The 16,084-nt window shown below is 50.8% G+C and overlaps 2 protein-coding genes across 2 annotated transcripts; both read left to right on the top strand.

The window, feature by feature from the left end:
• Window positions 1-798: 798 nt before the first annotated feature.
• LOC125521058 (putative serpin-Z12) lies at window positions 799-3,343 on the top strand. Its single transcript, XM_048686122.1, is given in 2 exon segments — window positions 799-1,902; window positions 1,905-3,343. Coding segments are annotated over 2 exon segments (1,413 nt in total). The 5' UTR covers window positions 799-981; the 3' UTR covers window positions 2,397-3,343.
• A 239-nt stretch (window positions 3,344-3,582) lies between these two features.
• On the top strand, window positions 3,583-4,069 carry LOC125521068. The gene has a single exon (XM_048686131.1). The coding sequence runs from the start codon at window positions 3,722-3,724 to the stop codon at window positions 3,914-3,916; it is 195 nt and encodes a 64-aa protein (XP_048542088.1). The 5' UTR covers window positions 3,583-3,721; the 3' UTR covers window positions 3,917-4,069.
• The last annotated feature ends 12,015 nt before the right edge of the window (window positions 4,070-16,084 follow it).

The following is a 16,084-nucleotide window of genomic DNA, read 5'->3' as shown; positions in this document are numbered from 1 at the left end:
GTCACTTGACGCCGTTACCCTTCCTAGAGGCGAAGCCGAGGTCCCCCCTATCCACCCCCGAACCCCTCCCGGACGGAAGTCCAAAATTTAGTCTGGATTGGGTGGCGGCGGCGTCCTGCGCATCGTATCCTCCATGGAGGCGCCGATTGGGAGGAACTGTTGTTCGGGGGAGAGATGTTGTGGATGGTGGGCTCCGAGTAGCTCCAGCAGTGGCGATGGTGTGGAGGTTGCCAGGTGGTGCGGCGTTGTATCTACCGCATCATTGACGACGAGTGGTGGCGGCATGGTGCAGCTGCATATCGACGACGAATGCGGCTGGATGGACGAGCGCAGGGTGGTCGAGCTGTCTGGCCCCATGGTGGCGTCGACGGCAAGCCTGGCAAGGTCTGTGCGTCAGTACCTGCTTTGGAGATGGATCGGTGGAAGAAGGCGGCGGCAGCCTTGGTGAGTGCGCCAGACCGGTGTGTGACCCAGTCCTGGTATGTGGCTAGGATGGGGCATCCGGCATTAGATGTTAGGATTTGGTGTGACGTCTGTTTGGTATTAGGTTCGGACATTCGGCACCACTGCATCAAGGGGGTAGGAGTATCCAGAGATGTTGCCTAGATGATGGCTTCAAGCTTACTGATGTACTACGTTGTAAGGTCTTTTGTGCTTAATAATTAATAAAGTGACCGTATGCATCGTCCAGATGCATAGGTCGGGGTGCATCCTCCTTTTCTAAAAAAAAAAAAACTCATTCAGCCACGTTGGCGAGCAACCTCGAAGTTCTAAGTAAACGAGCTTACTGATGTGTGGTTTTTATTGGTTTACACACTTGATTTACTTGAGAGTTGAGATCGAATTGATGAGAGATCCTATCCTGCCATTCACCAAACAGATGCTTCTTCTACCTCTACCTGGGTCGATGCCTCGATGGACGGACACTGGGCTCAAAGGTCAACTACTGGCTAGTCTGCACCCTGCAGATCGGCGATCTGGATGTCGCCCTTGTGGAAGGCCGTCCTCTGCCTGACGCTGTTTGCCGCATGGCGGTCGCAGGTGGAATTCAGGACGATGACTTCCCGGCGCCCGCGGCTTGACTGCGCTCAGCGTTGCCCTTGCAGCGGCCAGAGCTACCTCCACCACCCTTACAGTTCCAGCCATGTAGAGACGCAAGCACGCGCCCCCTTGCTCACCGAGGCGCCTCCGGGTGGCCACTCTGTGTCTGCGGCGGTAGGCGGCCACGCGGGCGGGAAGGCGTCGTGCCTGCCTCTCGCCAGGGAGGCCGGCGTCCGGGCGGCGGCCGGCGGGGGAGGCAACTTCATCGTCTCGCCGCTGTCCATCCACGCGGCGCTCGCGCTGGTGGCCGCCGGCACGCGGGGCGAGACGCGCGAGGAGCTCCTGGGGTTCCTCGGCTCAGCGTCGCTCGACGAGCTGCACGGCGCGGCGGCGACGGAGCTGGCGGGCAGGCTCAACGGCCTGACCCAGACGTCCTTCGCGTGCGGCGTGTGGGTCGACCGCGGGCAGGCGCTGGAGCCGGAGTTCATGGCCACAGCCGCGTCGGGGTACGCTGCCACCGCGGAATCCGTGGATTTCTCCTCGGACCCCGAGCAGGCGAGGCGGCGAGTGAACGCCTTCGTCGCCGGCGCGACGGACGGGCGCATCCGCGACGTCCTCCCGCCCGGCTCGGTCGGCTCGTCCACGCGGGTCGTCCTCGCCAACGCGCTCTACTTCAACGGGACGTGGTCTCAGCCGTTCGACCAGTCGGCGACCTTCACCGCCCCGTTCCACGTCCCAGACGGCACCATCGTGCGCGCGTCGTTCATGACGACGGGCCGGTTCCCGTTCGAGCAGCACGTCGCCGTCTACCCGGGCTTCAGGGCCCTCAAGCTTCCCTACAAGAACGACGGCGACCAAGGGGGGGGGGGGGAGCCGAGGCAGCATTCTACATGCTTCTCCTCCTCCCGGACGGCGGCGCCGCTCTCGGTCTCGCCGATCTCTACGACAAGGCGGTCGCGACGCCGGGGTTCCTCAAGAGCCACACGCCGGCGGTCCAGGTCCCCGTCGGGCGGTTCATGGTCCCGAAGTTCAAGTTCACGTTCGAGTTCGAGGCGTCGTCGGACATGCAGAAGCTCGGCGTCACCAGGGCTTTCGAAGGCGGCGACTTCTCCGGCATGGTGAGCGGCGGGGATGGGCTCTTCATCGCGGGCGTGTACCATAAGGCCACCATCGAGGTGGACGAGCTGGGCACCGTGGCCGCCGCAGCAACGGCCGTGGGGATCCAGGAGAGTGCAAGGGCGCCACGGCCTCCGGTGGATTTCGTGGCGGACCGGCCCTTCTTATTCGCCATTGTTGAGGAGGAAACCAGCGCGGTACTGTTCCTGGGCCATGTGATCAATCCCCTCGCTGAATGAGCAATTGATTCTGGGATTTGGACTTTGGGAGTGGGTATAAAGAATTCCGGTGAACCCTGCTCGTGTGTATTTTCGTGAAATGTGGTGTCATATGGCAAGATTGTACTCTCTCCGTCCCAAAATTCTTGGCTTACATTTGTCTAGATACGGATGTACCTAGTACGGAAATGTGACTTGATACATTCGTATTTAGACAAATTTAAGACAAGAATTTTGAGATGGTGGGAGTATGTTTTTTCTGATCATCATCATGATCAAGTTCTGTTCCCTCATCTACAAACTTCTTTTGGACAAATTCAGGCCTTCAAAACCCCATTGGTGAATAAGCTCTGATTATGGATGGACACTGATTTCATTTAGCTTTACTGTCTATCAAGTCAAATTGACAGAAAGTTGTACCTGATTGAAAGGTTTTATGAAGATCTAGTACACAAATGCGACAACAGACTGTGTTCAACACTCCCTTGACCAATTTTGGACCCTTCAGTCAGAAGCATTTTCCAGGACATGCAGAGTACGTGTTCTTCCCCCTTTTTAAAACTGTTTTGTTCAGTCATGTCAATAACTCTTGTATTTGTCACATCTTCTTATCTTAATGAAATTAGTTAGAGCCCGTGCCTTTCTTTCCAAATTAAATGTATTTTTTCCACGGCTGATCATCAGGGGCTTTTGGGTTCAGAATGTGTGGCAGCAAGTTGTGACCCCTGACTTATCAATGGCCGGCAGATTCTTCAAGCATCTACATCCTAGATTGATCCACCCACACGTGCAACTTGTCAACAAGTTGAGCAACATGCTACTGGAAGCCTGATATAAACCCATTTATCAGCGAAAAGCGACTTGCTTAAAACAAGAAACTTCACAAGCAAGATAAACAGGCAACTTTCCCTTCCATAATTCTCCTGAATCCGCTCCTATTTCTTCCCCAGGAAATTAGGGCTTTATCTGAAGTTCTAGTTGACCCTGTAGAGTGAGGGGTGTGCCTAGCAAGTTCCACATAAATATCTTCGAAAGGAAGTTCCATATAAATATCTTCGAAAGGAAAGCTGTGCTATGGTCTTGCTGTACCGTGGCCGACGAAGATCTTTGTCACTTTATCGCAAATATCTTACGACACAGGCGTGTATCTTACAGGTAGGAGAAGAGGGAAAGTGCAAGTATCTGAATCATTTGTCACCATGGGCATTTCATTCTGCAGATGAGATAAGAAGCGAACAAGGTGCACGCCTATAAATGCCTTCCTCGAGTGAGCATTTGGACTCCACACACAGTACAACACAGCACAGAAGAAGCAGAACGGAGGAGCAAGAAGAAGATCGGCGGCGATGGAGTACGAGTACGAGTACCAGTACATCAGCGGCGGCGCCGGCAGCTTCGCCAAGGAGAAGAGGCCTCCGGCGAAGAGGGGCCAGGTCAAGCTCCAGATGGTGAGGGCGCTGAGCAACCTCGTGTCTCCCAGCGGCGCTGCTGATGGCTCCAAGCAAGCCAATAGCAACAGCTTCAGAAGGGAAACAAGCTAGCTGAACAAAATGCTACAGTAGATGGGTATGGTGTGTGCGTGCGACAAGGTGCTGTTTTTCTTGTGATGATTGTAGCAGGATGATCTCTCTGTTTTTACATGGAGAACCTTGGTTTAATCTCTAATGCGATACACAAACCTTGGGTGTGCATGACATCATGGTGTGTTTGAGTAGCTCATCTTTCAATTATCTAATCCCTCAGGTTGTTGCAACTTGGGAGAGGCAAAAATGCTAATCTGAAGTGAAAAGTTCCAATCACCTAATCTCTCGCATTCTTTTTTTATTAACTAATCTCTTACATTCTTGGAAGAGATAAAATGCAGATATAGAGTAAAAAGCTCCAACCTAGGGTTACCTTTTTGTTTTTGAAAATAAACCTGGGGCTCCAAGCTAGGTCTGCAAGCTATTATGATGTAAAAGGCTTCAGTTAATGAATCAACATGGGTTTTCCAAGCAAGCCCATGGGTCGGTTCAAGTACTAAATAAAATCTGCATGATTCCAATCAAAGAAGATGATATTTGTTACTCCCTCTGTTCCAAAATAGGTGTTGTGGTTTTAGTTCACTTATTTTAAAACGGAGGGAGTAATTTATAGTACCTCTCTTGGGATAATATGAAGCTCAACTTTAATATGGATTAGGGTAACGAAAAAGATAAAGTATTGCCATCTATAAGCTGTAAATAGAGAATGGTTGTATAAAAGAATGATTGTGTACATACCTAGGACGCAAGGTTCTGTGTTCCTTTAAAAAGATGTAAACAAGGGGGAAAAGTAGAAAATTTCAAAACCATTATATGGCTGCAGCATGCATCACTCTGATGCAGAGGCCGCTGGTATTCCTCCTTTTCTATTTCTTTTAAAATTAGTTTTTCCATTTCTCTCAGGACAAGTATAGAACCTGATCTTTTCAAAGGTCCATCTTAATTAATACCTCCACATTTCTTTGAAAATTTTGAAGTATTGATATAGTGATTGTGTATCACAACTCTTGTTAGCTGACTGCAACCTTATACTACTTTTCACCAAAAAGGAAAAAATCATATATGAATTTTCTGCTTGAGCCAAGAAGCCTGTAAGGGTTCTTTTTTTCCCCTGCCTTGATGCTAAAATGGAATACCTGTCAAAAGGAATACATTCATAATAATGTAGGGATAAAACGGGATATCAGCTGAGCAGGTCGGCAAATGCATATTCTCAAGGGAAAGAAAAAGGATACACTTTTGGCACCTGAAAATTCTGGAATTTTGGTCACACTAATATCCACTAGTAAGCGTTCTTCACGTGTAGACTGTGGCTTGTGTCCACTATCCACTGTAACGGATCATATGGAATTGGCTTCTTTTTCTAGAGCTTATTGGATAATACATTATCCCTTTTTTTTGCGGGGGATGGACACAGTATTGGTACGATAGTAGGCGATATTTCGACTGAACTGGTAAAAAGTGAAAAGCAGCTAGCACGTTCAGTGCGCAAAGATATTAAGAAATGTTCTCGGGTCCCCCAAAAGGGAAATTTTCTCGTTTTCTCCTGTCCACATTGACAAAATTATTGATACACTTAATATAATTTCTTGTTTCAAGTGTATCATAATATTTCATCATGCACCTATGGTATAGTTTGAAACAAGAAAAAGGAACTGGCGAAACATCATGTAATACTATGGAACAAGACAATTTTTATCAAAAACCAAAAAACATAGTACGAATCTCAAACCAACGACAAATGATGGATACATAAACGGTATATCCGATGCATGGTAGAAAAATCCCTCTCGCAACTTATCCACGAGTGAAGCAGCTGGTTAGGGGCCTAGCGTAAACCTTTTTATTAGTGAATAGCAACTTGGTAACAGAAGAAACTCCATGAAGGAGATAAATAGGCAACTCCATGTAAACCTCTATTTTCCTTTCATAAACCTCCAAAATTCACCCCTATTTCTTCCGCAAAAGATTAGGGCTTCAACTGAAATGCTAGCTGACCTTGTGTAGTTCATTATCGTCTTCTGGCCTCTGAGTGGTAAAATGAGAGGTGTGCTCTCAAGTTCCATAGAAATATCCGGAGAAGGCAAGCTGTGTTTTGGCCTCTTGAGTGTTGAAATGAGAGGTGTGCTCTGAAATCCCATCAAAGTGTCTTCATAAGCAACGCTGTATTTTGCTCTCTATATCACTATACCGTGGACGACCAAAATTGGTTAGCACAGATAACCAAGAATGTATGCAGTATGCGTGCACCTTTCAGGTGGCAGAAAAGCCAAGGTGCAAGTATCTGAATCTTTATCCACTTTATTCCTGAAGATAGAACCGAATATAATGATACACAAACAATAAGATGCACACACGTATAGCCAACTGATGCAGGCAACATTCATTCTCCTATAAATACCTTCGTGCACCCTCATCCTTCCTCAAGTGAGCACTTGGCTTCGGCAACGGCACACAATACAGATCAAAAAAGAAGCAGATAGGAGGAGCAAGAAGAAGATCGAAGGCGATGGTGTAAAACATAGGGTTTGGGAAACTGGCTCGACACCCTAAACGGGGTGTGGCTATCTTATTATATAGACGTACCAAGAGGTACAATACAAGGCATATACAAGACTACGTATATACAGTCTAACACCCTCCCTCAATCTTAACTGTAGCCTGAAGTACAAAGTAAGTTAAGATTGCGCCTACAGCCTACAAACTGTGGTTGTGGAAGAGGCTTCGTGAAGATGTCAGCAAGTTGATCTTTGGAGGAGATGAACTTGATACAGAGCAGTCTTTGTGCAACACGTTCCCGAACAAAGTGATAGTCAACCTCGATGTGTTTCGTCCTAGCATGAAACACCGGATTAGATGAGAGGTACGTAGCGCCGATGTTATCACACCACAGAACTGGAGGATGACCTGGAGAGACTCTCAGCTCCCGCAACAAAGACTGTACCCATATGATCTCAGTTGTAGCATCAGCCACAGCTTTATACTCAGCTTCAGTACTGCTACGAGACACGGTGGCTTGCTTGCGTGCATTCCAGGCGATCAAGTTAGGACCAAAGAACACTGCATATCCCCCCGTGGATCGCCGATCATCAGGACTTCCAGCCTAATCTGCATCAGAGAAAGCCGAAAGTTCACAAGACGGTGCAGACTGAAGGAGCAGACCATATGAAGCAGTAGAAGAAACATAACGCAAGATGCGCTTAACTGCCGAGAGATGAGTGGTACGAGGTGCATGCAGATACTGGCACACACGATTGACTGCATAAGAGACATCAGGTCTGGTGATAGTGAGATATTGCAGACCACCAACAAGACTGCGATACTCAGTGGCGTCATCAGTGGAAAGAAGGTCTCCATCAAGGGTAGACAACCGATCAGTGGCAGACATCGGAGTGGCAGCATGTTTGCATTGGAGCATCCCAGCACGGCCCAACAGATCCATGGAGTACTTCTTCTGACTCAAAGTCAACCCAGTAGAGGACCGTGACACCTCCAACCCAAGAAAATAATGCAGAGCACCCAAATCCTTGACAGCAAATTCCTCACCTAATGCAGACACAAGGCGATCGGCAGCAGTATGGGAGGAACTGACAAGGATGATATAATCAACATACACCAAGAGATACATCGTCACCTCAGGGCACTGAAGGAGAAACAGTGACGTGTCAGCAGTTGAAGGAATAAACCCAAGAGCCCGAAGAGCAGAACCAAGACGAGCATGCCATGCACGAGGCGTCTGTTTAAGTCCATACAACGCCTTGACCAGACGACAGAGATGACGCGGACGCGTAGGATCAACAAAACCAGGTGGTTGACGCATATAAACCTCTTCCTCAAGAACTACATGGAGGAAAGCATTCTGCACATCAAGCTGACGAAGCGACCAACCACGAGTAACAGCAAGAGACAGCAGTATACGAATAGTAGTAGGCTTGATAACTGGACTGAATGTGTCTTCATAATCAAGACCGTACCTCTGCTTGAAACCCTTGGCAACCAGCCGTGCCTTGTAACGCTCAATAGAACCATCTGCATGCCGTTTGACCTTAAACACCCACTTGGAGTCAATGATGTTGACGCCAGAGACCGGAGGAACAAGCTGCCAAGTACCATTTTTCAGCAAGGCCTGAAATTCCTGCTCCATTGCAGCACGCCAGTGAGGAATACCCAGTGCAGCCTGAAAATGACGTGGCTCTGCCGTGGGATCCGCAGCAGCATGAGCCACACATGCAGCAAGCCACGCCACCGTCCCGTCTTTGCGTTCCTTAGGGCAAAAAACACCAGACCGACTGCGCGTGTGTGGTCGATGATGAACCACAGTGGGCGGTGCTGGCACCACGGGGCTTGCCACAGGCGACGAAGGCGTTGTGGCCGAGACGGGGCTGGAGGAGCCAGAGTCAGCAGACTCAGCACCAGGCGACGTTGCCAGGACAGGCCTGCCAAATCCAGGCGACGATGTAGCCGAGGCGGGGCTGGCCGGCGCAGCTGCCGGGGCTGCTGGGCCGCCTGCTGATGGGCCTCCTGCCACTGGGCCCGGCGAGGGCAGCGCCTGTGGCCTGGCGGGCGAGCCAGGCGAGCCGGGCGCTGGGCCGTGCGACCCGATCGACGGAGCGGGCGACCCGAGCGCTGGAGCGGGTGAGCCGGCCGACTGGGCGGCCAAGGCGGGTGCAGCCGCGGGCACTGCCGACGCCCGTGGGGCGGCCATGGACGCATCGGGCTGACGGGCATGACCCGCCATGCATGGGCCATGCATAGGATCGACGTGGCCATCATGAGTGTCGTCCATAACCTCATCATCCAGGAGTTCAAGGCGGACACCGCGTCCAATACTTGCAGCATGGTTAGGAAGCAACACAGGAGCATTTGCAACATCCACAAATTGGTCAGGCGAAGGTGTATTGGAGTGCACAGGTGGTAAACTAGTGGTAGAGTGGTTCGGAAGAGCACGAAACGGGAACACATTCTCATCAAACACGACGTCACGAGAAATGTAGACACAATTGGTGGGAACATGAAGACACTTGTACCCTTTGTGAAGAGAACTGTACCCAAGAAAAACACACTTCTTAGACCGAAACTCTAATTTACGCTTGTTGTAAGACCGCAAGTGCGGCCAACATGTGCACCCAAACACTTTGAGAAATGTGTAGTCTGGAATATCACCGAGCAAGAGTTCAAGAGGGGTTTTCATTTTCAGTAGTCGTGAGGGAAGCCTATTTATCAAAAAACAGGCGGTGGAGAAGGCATCACTCCAGAACCGAAACGGGACGGAGGCATGAGCTAGTAAAGTAAGTCCAGTCTCTACAAGATGACGATGCTTACGTTCAGCGGTGCCGTTTTGCTGATGTGTATGAGGACAAGACACGCGATACGAAATCCCAATCTTATTAAAAACGAGTTGAGGTTGTGATATTCCCCCCCCCCCCCAATCGGATTGAACATGAATAATCTTATGCTTAAGGAGACGCTCAACGTGTGCCTGGAACTGAATGAAAATGTCAAACACATCAGATTTACGCTTGATAAGATATAGCCAAGTAAACCGACTGTAAGCATCAATGAAACTGACATAGTAATTGTGATCACTGACAGATGTTTGGGCATGACCCCATACATCAGAAAACACAAGCTCAAGAGGATGTTTCACAACACGACTAGACTCTGAAAAAGGTAGTTGGTGACTCTTGCCCTGCTGACAGACATCACAAATAGTTTCAGCACTCTTAGTGGACACAACTGGTAGTTCATGGCGATGCAGCACATGACTAACTATAGGAGCAGCAGGATGTCCAAGGCGCGCATGCCAGTGCGTAGGCGACACACGAACACCACTGAACACCTGAGGAGAAGACGGCGTAGGAGATGCAGACGGTGCGTCAAGTGCATATAAGCCATGGCGAAGACGACCACTAAGCAGAACGGCCCTCGTGTCCCGATCCTTGATAAAGAAACGAAAAGGGTGAAACTCAGCAAGGACATTATTATCACGAGTAAGTTGAGGAATAGACAACAAACTACGCGTAGCAGAGGGAACTCGAAGGACGTTAGAAAGATGCAGTTTGCGAAAATTGTGTGCAAGAAGTGATGCCTGACCAACATGGATGATGCGCATACCTGCTCCGTTGGCGGTGTGCACCTGATCATGTCCATGATACGGTTCCTGAACGGAGAGCTTGCCCATCTCGCCGGTGAGGTGATTCGTCGCGCCTGTATCCATGTACCACGCTGGATCAAGGGAGTATGACTGGGTGCGCCCGTGGTCGTGCCCTGTCACCGCAGCTGCAGCCTGCTTATCATTCCCTTTTCCATTATTGCCAAGGCCAAGGAAGTCTTGCTTGTAGCGTCTGTGGCAGCGAGAGGCGAGGTGACGATCTATGCCACAAAGCTGACAAGCCTGAGGAGCACCGCAACTGGAACAGCAAGCAACTGGGCGACTCCCTCCTGTGATAGTCGGCGCGTTACCCCACGAGGCCTGCGACGAGGAGGCCGGTGGTTTGCCACCTGATGGGGCCAGCTTCTGAGGTTTGCCGTGTGTGGCGGCGTTGGCGGAGACGAAGCTGGGGGAAACACGGCGCGCCTTGATGCGCTGCTCACGCCCAAGGAGGCGCGCATAGAGCTCACGACGCGGGAGTGTATCATCTCGACCATGGACGTTCTCAATGAGATTATCATAATCATCATCGAGCCCGTTAAGCACAAAGGTGGTGAAGTCCGCGTCCAGAAGTGGCTGACCAACAGAGGCCAGGGTGTCAGCGAGGCTCGTCATCTTGTTGAAGTACTCCGTGATGCTGAGATCGCCAAGTTTGGTCTCACCCAGCTCGGTGCGTATAGAGTGCGCACGCGCCTGAGACTGAGAGGCGAAACTGGTGTGGAGGGCCGCCCATGCCTCCCTGGACGTAGCGGTGAAGATGACCATCGACGAAACACTCGGCGTGAGCGAGGACTGGATGGCAGAGAGAATGGCCTGATCCTGCGCCACCCATGTGTGATATGCCGGATGGTGAGGAGGTGGGCACGGGATGGACCCATCAACGTAGCCCTCCAAGTAGCGGCTGCGGAGGAGAGGCAAAACCTGCGCACGCCATGAAAGGTAGTTGTCCGGCCCGAGCTTCACTGGTAGCAGGTGCGAAAAATAAAACAGCGGCGGCGCCGCGGTTTGAGCAATGTACGCCTGCGCCAGTGATGCATAGGGATCCATGAACGGAACCATCTCTGGACGAAGGATCATCGCGTAGGGGTAGCCGGACGAGGGAGCAGCCAGGGCGCCCGGCGCTGCAGGGGGCGAATCACCGTTCCCGGGAGCCACGAGGGCACCATGCGGCGAGGCAGCCGCACCCCCATAGGGCCGCGGCGGCAGCGCAGAATAGTAGTGGTGCGGCGGCGGCGCAGCGGGGGCCGATCCCGGCCAGGGATGCGGCGACGGCGCAACGGGGGCCGATCCCGGCCAGAGAGACGACGGTGGCAGGGGGGCACCGTAGGCACCGTGCCACGGGTAGCTCGGCGGAGGAGGGCCGCCTGTAGCCGGCAGCACCGCAGCGTCGGGCGGGGCAGCCAGATCGTCCCCGAAGCCCGGCGCCTGCAGGGAAGCGGGCGGCGGCAGGTTGGCGCCGTACGCCGCCGCGAGTGGCCGGGAGGCCTGGAAGGGCGACATCAGGGCTAGGGCCGGTGCGGCGGCGGCGGCGGTCGAGATCGGCGCGGCAGCAGCGGCGGCGGGAGGGGGTGCAGCGGAAGACATCGTAACGTAAACTGATACCATGTAAAACATAGGGTTTGGGAAACTGGCTCGACACCCTAAACGGGATGTGGCTATCTTATTATATAGACGTACCAAGAGATACAATACAAGGCATATACAAAACTACGTATATACAGTCTAACAGATGGAGTACGAGTACCACTACAACAGCAGCGGCAGCGGCAGCTTCGCCAAGGAGAAGCGGCCTCCGGCGAAGAGGGGGCAGGTCAAGCTCCACATAGCGAGGGCGCTGAGCAACCTCGTGTCTCCCGGCGGCGCCGTTGATGGCTCGAAGCAAGCAAATCGTAACAGCTTCAGAAGGGAAACAAGCTACAACTGAACAAGAAACTTAGTACTCCCGCCGGACGGAGGGAGTAATATATGGTGCGTGTGACAAAGTGGGGTAGTTACTAGTTGTTTTCCTTTTGAGGATTTTAGCAGATGGTCTCTCAGTTTAATATGTACTGACCATCTGTTTGATCCACTATACTGTAACTTTGCTTGAGTGGGAACGAAAGGAAGTCCCATGTGATAGATGTACAAACTTTGGGCATATACATGCATCAGGGTGTGCTTGTGGAGTACTTAATCTTTCAATTATCTCTCTTAGTTTGTTGGAAGAATTAAAGTGCAAGTATCAAATGAGAAGCTCCATTTAGGGCTTTTCTAAATAATGGTGTTTCTTTGTAAAGTTTTGGTATTCTAAAAAAGTATCCCTCTTCCAAGCAGGCACATGGTTTCTTGATAGAAAGAATCCATCACTTAGTGATTTACATGTCCCTCGATTCAAAAATTCATCAGTATGATTCAAGAAAAAGGGTGATAATTCTTAATTTAAAAGACATCTTGTTAAATAATGCCAACCCCCTTTTAATCCTTCTTTCAGATAAAAGAAAATGATAAACCCCTAACATCTTACAAATTGACCATCGATTGGGTCATTCATTGGCATTCGACTGTTTATCTCTTAAAATGCTCATATTTATGCAGCTTTGGATGCCATCAGCGAAGAGGAAGGACATCACCCTACTGGGGACGGTGGCGACGACTATCAATGCTCTTCACTTGTCTCTTATGACGTTGGCGGCGACTTGAGATCAAGAGCTATGACGTGAGATCATCTATTTTTATATGGGTGTGTTGACACAAGTTTTTGGCATGCGAGAAAACGTAATTAAGATGATCTTAAATGAAATAGTGTCCAATATGAAAAATCTCCGCATGGTCAAAATAAACAACCTCGATGTTTGGGGATGAAGATGTACTCGAAGTGCTAAAATTTGGCATTGGGAGTACTGTTCGACTAATTACGCCTCCAAGAAGTTCTCAGATGAAAAAAGTGTTCTACATGGAATGTCCATCTCGTCAAGGTGATTGATTTTGATGTTTGAATTATCTTGATCCGAGATCTTATGCAAAAGTTAGAGCCAATGCAGTGTGGCCCGATCGTGAGTAAAAAGAGGCCCGCGGCACGAAACTGTGACGCCCCCGATTCAATCGTACACTAATCATACACGCAAATGTGTACGATCAAGATCAGGGACTCACAGGAAGATATCACAACACAACTCTACAAATAAAATAAGTCATACAAGCTTCATATTACAAGCCAGGGGCCTCGAAGGCTCGAATACAAGAGCTCGATCATAGACGAGTCAGCGGAAACAACAATATCTGAGTACAGACATAAGATAAACAAGTTTGCCTTAAGAAGGCTAGCACAAACTGGGATACAGATCGAAAGAGGCGCAGGCCTCCTGCCTGGGATCCTCCTAAACTACTCCTGGTCGTCGTCAGCGGGCTGCACGTAGTAGTAGGCACCTCCCGAGTAGTAGTAGTCGTCGTCGACGGTGGCGTCTGGCTCCTGGGCTCCAACGTCTGGTCGCAGCAATCGGGTATAGAAAAGGGAGGAAAAGAGGGAGAAAGAAACCGTGAGTACTCATCCAAATTACTCGCAAGCAAGGAGCTACACTACATATGTATGCATTGGTATCAACTGGAACAAGGTTATTATATGTGGACTGAACTGCAGAAAGCCGGAATAAGGGGGGATAGCTAGTCCTTTCGAAGACTACGCTTCTGGAGGGGGAACTGCAGAAAACCGGAAAGAAGTAACGGAGGGGGAACATAATAAATAACAGAGCAACAAAGCAACACAAAGCATAACATGGTGATGCGCGGTGCTAAGGGTGACCTAACGCAGTAGGAGGTGATACCGGCGAAGGGGGAAAACATCCGGGAAAGTATCCCCGGTGTTTCGCGTTTTCGGACCGGTGAACCGGAGGGGGGAAAGTTGCGTGTTCGCTATGCTAGGGATGTGTGGCAGATGAACGGGACACATATTCGGATTCGTTGGATTTTTCTGAGTAACTTTCATATAGAAAACATTTTCATCCGAGTTACTGATTATTTTATATGATTTTCTAAAGTTTTAGTAATATTCTGAAATTATTAATAATTCGAAAATAAATGTTAAAATGCTATATGCACTCAGCATTGGGTTCACAGAACTGTACCCACTGGCTGACGGGTGGGCCAGGGGTCCCAGTTGACCAGTCAACGTTTGACTGGTCAACAAGGGGTGGGGTCCTCCTGTCATACACTCATCTAACTAATTACCGATTAGGTAGTTTAATTAGCAGATTAAGTTAATTAAGTTTAATTAATAGGATAGTTAATTAATTATATTTTCTTTTTAAAAGTCTTCTTTTTATTTAATTTCACAGGGGCGTGGGCCCAATGGCCAGTGGCCCAGGCGGGTTTAGCGGGCGCGACTAAACGGGTACGGGCGCCCGAGGCCACCAGGGGCGCTGCCACGGGCCACGGCAGCGGCTGGAGGGGCGGCCTCGGCCACGGCGAGGTCGGCGGTGGCGGCGCCTGGAGCTGCGGGCGTCGGCAGGCGAGCCGGCGTGGCCAGCGGCGTAGGCGCGGGCAAGGCAGCAAGCAGTGGGAGGCGGCGGCGGTAGCGAGCGGGGATGGGCCCCAGGCGCGGCAGCAGGCGAGCGAGGCCGTGCGGGGCGAGCTGCGGAGGCAGAGGCCAACGGCGAGCGTGGCTACGGGTGGTGGGGAAGAGGAGCGCGTGGCCAGGGGGTGCAGCGGGCGGCGCCGTCGAGGGGGCCGCGAGCGGAGCGGGGCAGGTCGCGGCTGGCGGCGTGGCTGGGCGTCGGCGGATGCAGGGCGCAGCGCGAGGCGGCCAGGGTCGCGGGCGAGCGCAGTTCTCCTCGAGCGCGGTTTCTGGCGCGCACACGTGGACGTGAACGGGCAGGGGTGTGGCTATATGCAGGTGGGCGCGGGGGCGTGGCCACGTCGCGGAGCTCCGATGGCCATGGCGATGCACGGGCGGCTACAGCGACGAAACGAGAGGGGGGTAGGAGGAATCGATGTTGCTCACTGAGAGGAGGTCGGTGGTGAGCTCGTACGGGGTCGTGGTGGACGAGGTGATGCAGATCGACGGCGAGGCCGTGGCGAAGACAAACGACGAGGGCGGCATCAGCGTTGCTCCCCGAGCTTGATCCAGTGCGGTAGGCGGCGGAGACGACCTTGGTGTAGCTGGAGGACGCCTGGGGCCGCTCGGGGTGGCTCCAGTGTACGCGGACGACGACGGCGAGGCGGTGACCGAGCTCGGTTGCGAGCGAATTGAGAGGAGGAGGGTGCACGGGCGACGGCAGCGTACGGGAAGGAGTAAGCGCGCGAGCGAGAGGGGAACAAGCGGGGGGCGGAGGAAAAGATCTGGGGGTGCTGACTTGGCCGAGAGACGGGGAGGGCTTGGTCTTATCCCCACAACTACGTGGGTTGGCCCGGGTGGGCCGTGGGCCACGGGAACAGGAAAAAAAGGGGGGTCTTTCTTTTGTTTCATTTTCTCTTTCTTTTATTTACTCTTTTCTGTTTATTTTACTTTCTGTTATATTAGTTTCTTCAAAATATCAAGTTAGCACCTAAATTAGCATCATCAAATTAGGTCACTGTCAAACCTAGTTTGGACCCAAAATAAATTAGTTTAATATTTTATATTTTCAAAAGCAATTAAATTATTATTTTAGCCACTGTTTTTATTATTTTAGTGTCTTTAATTATTTTTTAAAAAAATGTGGTTTCTGCACCAATATTATTTATGCTTTATTTGCTACGACTTGAACATTTTAATTTTAAAGTTTGAAAACTTTTGATGTTTGCTTTTAATTCAATTTTGAATTTGAATCGGTTTTGAAGTAACGCGAGATTATCGACAGTAATCAAGGTGATGTGGCACCATTAGCAGAGGTTTACTGTAGCTTGATTATCCGGGCGTCACACAAACACCCATATAACCAATGTCTCATGGGTAGGGCAAGTTATCACCTATTTTGCATGAGCGATTCAGCCCTCAAGATTGCCTCGAATCGAAAAGCGTTCAACATGAAAGTTGCCCGGCTCATTGAAACAGATAAATATTCTTTTGGGTGCATCTTCAT

The sequence above is a fragment of the Triticum urartu genome, chromosome 1 (genome assembly GCF_003073215.2).
Source record: "Triticum urartu cultivar G1812 chromosome 1, Tu2.1, whole genome shotgun sequence".
Taxonomy (NCBI): domain Eukaryota; kingdom Viridiplantae; phylum Streptophyta; class Magnoliopsida; order Poales; family Poaceae; genus Triticum; species Triticum urartu.
Note: the sequence above shows the minus strand (reverse complement) of the source record. Positions and strands in the feature narration are given on the sequence as shown.

Coding starts and splice junctions, on each gene's coding strand:
- LOC125521068 (XM_048686131.1), top strand. CDS start 3,722: ATGGAGTACGAGTACGAGTACCAGTACATCAGCGGCGGCGCCGGCAGC.